The sequence below is a fragment of the Choloepus didactylus genome, chromosome 1 (genome assembly GCF_015220235.1).
Source record: "Choloepus didactylus isolate mChoDid1 chromosome 1, mChoDid1.pri, whole genome shotgun sequence".
Taxonomy (NCBI): Eukaryota; Metazoa; Chordata; class Mammalia; order Pilosa; family Megalonychidae; genus Choloepus; species Choloepus didactylus.
In genome coordinates this window covers 198581511-198590467 of record NC_051307.1, presented here as the reverse complement: position 1 = coordinate 198590467, position 8957 = coordinate 198581511, and the positions used below count along the sequence as shown (strand labels likewise).

Below are 8957 nucleotides of genomic sequence, written 5' to 3'. Positions count from 1 at the left end.
CATGTATATAATTTGTAAATAAATATATAGCATATTAGAGGTGAATTTTAAAAATCGTTTACTCATGAGAACAAAATAAAAAAAAATTTAGAGATCACAAATTTAGGACTCAGTATTTAAGAAATACAAATGATTATCTTTGTTGTTGTGGTTGCCATTATAAAAGGCATGCATCTCATTTTGTGCAAAGTTTCTTTTCATTATGCAAATTCTATGGGAAAAAGAAAGGAAACTAGCAGATTAAGGGAAGACTTTTGTTAGTGGAATTTCTTTGCTGCTATTTTTCGTATCCAAAATCAAAGAGCGAGAGAAAGACAGAGAGAAACAGAGACACAGAGAGAGAAGAAATAAAAAGGACAAGAACAGTGGAAAAAAGAAAAGTAAAAGAGGAGGGTACTGTTTGATCTGTGGTGCCTGCTCAGACCTGGCCTATACCCCTGAGTTAGATTCAGCATCAAAATCAGCTCTAATATGATTGCAGAAGGCAGCTGCCTGCATTGAGTAATTTGAAGGCTTTTAAACACTCTGAGGGCCACTTTTAAAACATCGTGGATGAGGCAGATGCACTTCTGCTCACATTCCACTGGCCATGCGTGCTGGGGAGGGACTGGGTGGGGTGTTGGGCCTGTGGGGAGCGGCGCAAGCCACGTGCGGGCAGGAGTGAGCAATCTCAGAAAGGAGGGAGGGGCGATATGCGGCGAGCCCATCTACCACACCGCAGTGCAACAAAATAGGCGGTTTGTGAACAATAGAGGTAGAGCACTGGTTTATTTTCCAGATCATAAATTTTTAAACAATATTTACATTTCATTATCATCTAAACAAAATTTAACGTAGTCTTAATTAGGATAATGCAAAGTCCGAAGATGAAACTCCCCCACCGCGCCCCCGTCCTTAGTTCTTTTTGAAATCTTCTCTAACCACGTGGCAAGAAAGTAGAACCATTCAGCTTCCAGCTCCCAAGGTGCCTGGCCCTAGAAGCCAGCCGTTTCTTGCTTGCATCAGATATGGTAACATGTAACATGTATGAACATTCTTTACTTGGGCTCAACAAAGAGGAAAGCCTTCACTTACTCAAGTGAGCTTCTCTGACACCGCACCCTTACAAATAGGACTTTAAAGTTTTGATTTAGGAGCCTACATGATTTAGGAGTTTTCACTGGCCAATTAAGGGATGATTTGAGCATCAAAAAGGGCATCTGAAAAGCAATGAAGCACTGAAATATGAGTAAATTCATGACTTCATAGTGGTTAAAAAAAAAGGGGTTGGCAAAAGCCTGAGAGAAGAAAAAGTTAAGTTGATGGTTGTGGAATGTGTGTTGTGTTGTGCTCCAAATGGTGTTATTTAGATGTTACATCACCATAAGCTAATAAGTTCACAGATCACAGACTTCTGACTCCCTGTAGATCAACAAGGATTTGTTTGAATCAGCAGTCTCCACAAACATACTACATGCTACCAACTTCTAAGCTCAAAACCAGACTTTTCTCTATGACTAATATCGTATTTTCAGGCTTGGAATTATGGTAACTCTTCATAATGATATGCTACCACATTTGCAAGTTGCAGTTTTCAGCTTTAATTTTCTTTTTACTATTTCCAGAAAGAGGATAGTGGGGTTTTGGCTTTTCTTTTTGGTTGTTTTTGTTGTTTGTTCACTTACTATCTGAACTCAATGGCTGTATCCAAAAGTGAGGTGCTGGAGGGTAGTTTGGAAAACTTTTGTTTTTTTCCAGGCTAGCTAGTCTTCCTCATCTAGACCCTTCTGCCTGCTAACTTAGACACTGAGATTCACAGGCCCGATATGTGATTAGTAAGTCAATTCCAATGCGGGGCCTTCTGTCAGTTACATCTCCAGGCTCCTTCTTTGCCCCAGGACTTACTGACTGATTTTTCCTCTCCCAGGCTCTCAAGGGATCTTGCCTTGCAGCTTCCTTTACATTCTCTCCTGGTTTGCTCTCTTGGACCTCTACCAACTGGTTTTTGGAATAGGGCAATCCTACCGCCCAGGGTTATATGCTAAAGCCTGCGGGGAAATTCAGGGACACGGAGAGCCGGAAGGCAGGAAGTGGCAACCATGAAACAAGCACCACCTGGATCGAGAAATACCAGGCCTTCGCAACATTCTGGTGCATCCTATTCTCCCCCCTTGGCTGATTCTGGAAACATTCCTGCTGTGGTTTCCCTCACCCCACTGGCCTCTCACAATGGCCTCTCTGCCCTCGACAGGTGAACTCGTCATTCTCCACCTCCTTCTCATAAGCTCTACCTCCAACCTTCCTCTTTCCCTGGAATGACTAAGCAAGGGCTTTTTTTTTTTTTTTCCAGTTGATCATTGGCTATGAATATTTTATTTTTAAAATTTTATACATTTTTATATAGGGAGATGTGACTTAACAAGCATGTGAATAATGAGACGGGATATTTAATGGATTTCAAATGTAGAGTATGTGTTTGTCATATATAAATCATAATAAAGGCAAAAATATATCATGCAATTACACAGAAGAGAATCACGGGACTCAACCAAAGCTCCCAGAAAGTTATGACAGTTCCCAAGCTCTCCATGATGTGGCAAAGACTTCAAAGTTAAATTCTGAGGGTAGAAAAGGGCTAAGGGCCAGCACGATTTCCTGGTGATGAGTGAACCCTTTACCTTCATACTGATCCTGGCTAAGCCGGTCTCCCATCTCCCTCCTCCTCTCACTGGGCCCTGACCCCCCCCACCCTCATTCCCTTTTACCCTGTGAGCGTCTCATCCTCCCCCTGATCTCCAGCTGGGCCCCCAATTACATGAGACAGAAACAGAGCTAAGGAAGACATGGTGGAGACTGGAAAAAGAGCATATGTACAAAGAGAGGAGCATATGCACTTGGGCACAAAGAGCACATGCACTTTCCAGGAACTGAGATAAGCTTGTTGGAGAGTTAGCCTCTAGCCACAGTTTTTATGGAACATCCCCTGAACACATGAGCTATATACAAGGAGTGACATGGTCTGCCTTGGGACACACAGTGCAGAGGTCCCTGGGCACCTGCTTTACAGTCCTTTATTCTTCAACAAACCCTTAAAGATTGTTATTATATATAAATCGTCTTCCCCCAGAGTAGTTTATTTCTCTTCCTTTAAAAACAGCAAGAAATTACTACATATTTTATAAACCAGCCGAGACTTCCTGCTCCCCAGTGGATGGGGTGTATGTTGAACTTGCTCGATCAGCCGTCTCCCTATAGAAAACCGGACAGTGTTTGCAGAGGCGTTTGGCGATGTGCTTTCGGAAGAACACAGAGAGATACCTCCTGAACTTCTCACCCACAAAGGCATAGATGACTGGGTTGATGCAGCAGTGCGTCATCCCCAGTGTCTCTGTGACCTGCATGGCTTGGTCCAGTTGGCTGGCACTCTCACAGTTACTCAAGTTAAAGAACTCCTGGAAGGTGCTCAGGAGAAGGATGATGTTGTAGGGAGCCCAGAAAAGAAAGTAAACGATCATGATGGCAAAAATGAGCCTCACGGCCTTGTGCTTCTTCTTCTCGTTTCGGCACCGGAGCAGCGTTTTCAGGATTCCCGAGTAGCAGATGACCATGACGAGCAGGGGCAGGACCAGACCCAAGATGTTCCTCATTATTGTCTGGAAACTCTTCCATTTTGGTGGAAAATAAGGGCCGCAGGTGTAATCGGAGACTTCCTTCTGGGATCTGGTGAAGACGATCCCTGGGAGAGAGGCAAGCACAGCCACTACCCAGGTGAGCACACTTGTCACCACCCCGAAGGTGACCGTCCTGGCTTTTAAGGCAAACACAGCATGGACGATAGCCAGGTACCTATCCATTGTCAGGAGGATGATGAAAAAGATTCCTCCAAAATAACCAATGTGATACAGTCCTGTGAATAATTTACACATTGCATTCCCCAAGACCCACTCATTTGCAGCATGGTGGGCCCACCATGGGAGAGTAAAAAGAAAAAGCAGGTCAGAGATGGCCAAATTCAGCAGGTAGATGTCAGTCATGCTCTTCAGCTTTTTGCAGTTTATCAGGATAAGGACAACCAGCAAGTTGCCCACAAGCCCAAAGATGAACACCAGCGAGTAGAGAGGTGGCAGGAGCTGGGCGGCAATTTGTTTCACATCAGTTTTATAGCAGGGTGCGCCATAATCATAGTCATAACTGGTGGTGGCCTCTTCATGGTTCTCCTTGATATTCCTTGTGAAAAAACGAGATGTGGACAGCACATTGTACATGAAGTTGGGAAATGTTTCCTTGTCACCCATTTTCCTCTGTCCTGTAAATGAAGAAAGAAATGATGACCACATTGCATAAGTGCTGCAATCCCTGATCTCAAAAATATCCTTGCTCCAATTAAGCAATCTCCCAGTCTTTGATCTTTCCTCCGAACAAAGCCATCTCCTTGAAAGCATGTGTGCTAGTTCATCACTTCCCTTTTATTACTAGTAGCAGACACCAATTTTCTACTCAGTGGCTCTGCTCAGCAAGCCTGATTCTCTCATAATGTTAAAAATGCTGGGCACTTGCTTCCCCTACCTTCTTTGCTGGTGGCACACAGACATGTGACCCATTCCTGATGCGCCTCTCCGAGATGATAGAGAGAGACACACGCAAGAGAAAACCCTACCTGCATCTTCTGCTTTCGGATCTTAATTTGTGAGGACTTAGGGCTTGGGACCTTGAATGAGAACTGGAGACAAGCCAAGCCGAGTCCTATCATTGCCCAGTCCCAAACCGACCTTCTGCCTTCCTGTTATTTGAGAAACATAAGCCCTGGTTTAAAGCCATTGTGAGTTAAATTTTCTGTTACTTGCAGCTGAAAGTGTTCTAACTGGTACCCCTCTTTTCCTTCTGCATCTATCAACCTGCCTCCAGCATCTGGTCCAAACTTCTCTTGTCAAGGCAGCCAAAGACAGCCCAATTTTCAAATGCCCTGGCTCCCTTCCATTTTCATCCTCACCAAGCATTTGTCCCTTCTGCCACCTTCTTCAGTCTTAAACTCTTTTGGCTTCCGGGAGGTCGTGCCTGTCTGATCACTTCTTAAGAGTTTTCTTCTCTGGCGTCTCTTCCCCTGCCCACCCCTTATGGACCCTGCCCACTCCTTATGGAAAAACACAGACCTGGATTCAAATCCTCCCTCCAACTTCTAAGCTGTGGAATTTGGGGCTGATTCTTTGAGTCTCCGTTTCTTTAGGTGTAAAATACTGGTTTGGTTGAGTTGCTGTGACTGCGAAGATAGTACTTAGCACAGCACCAGGCACCGAGAAATACTCTGTATTATTATTATGTCCTGTAAATTCTGCCTGAGAAGTGCCTCTTAAACTCTTCCCCTCTATGCCTCTTTCTTTGCCCCCTCACTGCGACTTTCTGGCCTCATACTCTTCTCACTTCTTGCTTCGTTGTGGTGTTCCCTTTTTTTTTTCTGCTCTCCCTGTCCCCAGCCATGCTCCCTTTCAGTCTTCTCTGAAATTGAAACTGGATCATGCACTTCTCAGCTTAAAACCTCTATTAACCTGTGATTTGTGTATGGTGGGACCTCCAAGGTGATGGCCAGACTGCTCGTCATGCCCTTCCTGGGCTCACTTCTCAGCCTTGTCTCCTCTGTCAAATCTCACTTATCACGTCAGTCTGTCTGTACACACCTCACCACTCTGTGCACTTGCACTTACCACAGTCTCTCCTACACATTATCTTACGTGCTCCTTAAGGTCAAGGACTAAAGCATGTTTCTAGCTCCAGTTCTTATTTATAATAGCACCCAGCTAAAGGGGCACCAATGAATGTTTGCTGAATGAAGACACAAAACATTTTATAATAACAATAATCCTGAGACTAACATTGTTAGGATTTGTTTCTCAAGAATAATTTTTTGGTAGTGACTGTGAATTTGCTTTTATCCATCTCTACGCCCTGCCCTTTAATTTCTTGTGTGACTGACACACTTCACAAATCTTGCATTTCACATCACTGAGCCAGATTCTTGATATCTGCAGCAACCAAATAAGACCTCTGATCAAGGTTGGAAAAAAAAATCCACCCAAAGAATTACAGCTATGACCATGTATTTAGTGCCCCTTAAATTCGAAGTGCTGTGTTCAATATTTTGCATATACTAATCCTTACAACATCTTTGTGAGGTAAGTATCTATTTATTTTACAAATGAAAAAATTGAAGCAGATAAACTCACAAAGTGAGTTACTTGCTGAGCTGGAGTTTGGTTCTGGGCTATTTGATTTCAAAGGTCCTCCATAGCTCCAGGCTCAGAGCAGAGATGTAAGCAGAACAGTTAACAAATTTTCTAAATATTCTTCCATGCCTTGGGCAGAACTTCTTCATCATGTAGCCTTAAAATTCACACACACTCACACAAGCACCCCCCCCCACCCATGCACATGTGCACTCAAGCATGCACACACACACACACACGCACGTTTGTACTGCCACTAGAAAATAAGCTCCCTGAGGGCAGGAATCTGTATTTAGCACTGAGGTATCCCAGTGGCCCCATGCTCTGGTTCTAGCAGACACTAAATAAATATTGGTTGCAAAAGTGAGTAACAGAAGTAGTTGGCTGTAAGCTGCTGAGACACAAAATGACCCAGTGTGGACTAGGCTCCTAGGTGATCTGGTGGGAGACTCTCTAATATTTAATTTATTGATAATCTCTACCCATAGTCCCTTAACAGAAGCAAGCCCTCTGAGCTGTTCTGCCACCCTCAACCACGGGGCTCAGTCTTCTCAGCACTGTGGGAGAACATGGTCTGGATCCATGATTCTCAAATGCTGGGCGTCAGAAGCACACAGGAAGCCTAGCAGAAATACGCTGCCCGGACCCTGGCTCTCCTGATACAGTTGGGGTGTGGCTGGGGGAGCGCATTGCTCTGACCACCTTCCCATTCGTGGTCTCTATGCCTCGTTGTTTGCACCCACTGGCATTGCAAAGGCCAGCCACTCCATCTGTTTTATTATTTTCCCCGTCACTTCAGCACAACTAGCTCCTACCTCCATGGACACTCAGCAAGTTTTCTGAAATGCGCTGGCCTAGCAATCACTTTCAAGCATCAAAACACATTGTACAGAACTGATGAGAATCTGCCTCTCAGAAAAATAATTTCCTCCTTTCAGCCTCTGTGGCCTTCCTGAGTTGAGGCAAGAGGCAAATATTTGGACTAGAGAGGGAAATTTTTCATGCTAGAAAGTTCCAGCTCTTTAAAGCCCTGGAGCATTGGGCAGGACAGAGTGATTGCTCCTAGCTTCACAGGTTGTCACCTTTCAGCACACCCTCTCCTCTCACCTGAGTCCTGACGGGAGGTTTCACCCCACTGTGCCCAGCACTTCCTCAGTGTCAGCAGGGTCCCGGCCACCACCCCCTCCTCCCCCATCTTGATCATTTCCCCAAAGTTCAAGGCTTTGCATTTCCTCCAGGTGTGCATTTCTAGCTTCGAGAGGCTTTGAGCCCATGTTTCACAAAGTGATGGAAAAAGTACCCACAACTCACCGGAGGATGGTTTCTTCCCGGCAGCACTGGTGTGTCAGGCTTGTCAGCAACACAGCCAAGCAGATCTGGAGGTAGAAACTTGGTGTGCAGAAGTAGGAAATAAAGTTTCCTGCAGAAAGAGAAGGCGGAGATACAAGGGCAAGTGATGGTAAAGATTTGAAAAAAAAAAAAAAAAAAAATTCAGAATAACATAGTTCTTCTTTTCCAGCCAGGAACGTTATACTGTTATTTGAGGTCTCCAAAGTAGAATTAATTTTGAAATCTTGCTTATGCAACCTTGAGAGTGAATCAGGCACACCCTGGATGTCTGCTTCTACATCTAAGGACTCTGGGGCTCTTTATCTTGTGGGTCTCCCTATTTGGAAATCTTTTACTCTCTGCCCTCCTGCCAGTGATGATTTGCATGACACAACAGAACTTTTGGTTTTCCAGGTGCTAGATGCTAATGGGGTCTGCTGGTGATGGTGGATAAATGTGATGATGGCTCACTGAGGCCATGTGCACTGTTTCAGTGACATTAAGGATTTGAGATCCAGTTAAAAATCTTACTTAGATAAAACTTGTAGAAAAAGAATGCTAAATAGTTCATTGTGTCAGTGATGTGATGTCCTTAGCCAGAAGACTCAATTATAGGTCCCACTTCTCAGAAGGATGTTTTGTTATAAGAAAATGCCATTAACAGTACAAATTCTGCAATGAAGGCATCCTAATTAGGCAAGTTCCTAAAGTCTGAAGGGAAGGCAGGGCCATCTGAGCGGACCCTGGGATCAGGATCTCATGTTTGGCCCCCACTTACCAATCTGTGGATTGGGCAAGTTACCTAAACTTTCTAAGCTTCAATTTCCCCAGCTATGATAAAGGAATAGGGTCCCTAGGGGCTGAGGGGGTTACATGGATATAAAGCTGCTAGTACATTTTCAAATCAGATAATGTAAGAAATTTTAAAAATCCAATTAATAAGGAAGTTAATATATTAATTAAGACAACACTTTTCTCTCTGCATGGAATGGCCTTTCTTTAATGGCCGTCTGGTCAACATACACTTCAAACTTCCTATCAGAGGGCATTTCTTTGAGAGAACTTTCCTGATTTCACAGTCTGATTAAGTGTCTCCTCAGTCAGTACTGGCACCCAGTTCATCCATCCATCACAGCATTTATTGGATACCATAATCACAATTTCCTTCCCTGTCTTACCCTCTAGAGAATCTTACAGAACAGCAAGCAAAAAAAGAAAAGCTGCTAGTACAGTGTCTGGCAAATAGTAAGCACTCGGTAAACAGTAACTAAAGAAACTAAATAAGTAGTAACTAAATAAATAGTAACTAACAGCAACAACAAGCCACTGTTCTTTCTAGATTTCTATAGCTGTCACCATGTTCCCAGCATGAGACCTGGTTTTGTGTTAAGCAAGAAGGGCCTCGGGTTTTTACTTGGAAGAAAGCTCCTT

General features: G+C 43.9%; 1 protein-coding gene across 1 annotated transcript; it reads right to left on the bottom strand.

The window, feature by feature from the left end:
- Positions 1-1673: 1673 nt before the first annotated feature.
- Positions 1674-7652, bottom strand: CCR2 (C-C motif chemokine receptor 2). Its single transcript, XM_037849230.1, has 2 exons — positions 7509-7652; positions 1674-4285 (listed from the first exon to the last, which is right to left on the bottom strand). Exon 2 carries the CDS (start codon positions 4272-4274, stop codon positions 3156-3158), a length of 1119 nt encoding a protein of 372 aa, XP_037705158.1. The 5' UTR covers positions 4275-4285; positions 7509-7652; the 3' UTR covers positions 1674-3155.
- Between the last annotated feature and the right edge of the window lie 1305 nt (positions 7653-8957).

Coding starts and splice junctions, on each gene's coding strand:
- CCR2 (XM_037849230.1), bottom strand. CDS start 4,274: ATGGGTGACAAGGAAACATTTCCCAACTTCATGTACAATGTGCTGTCC.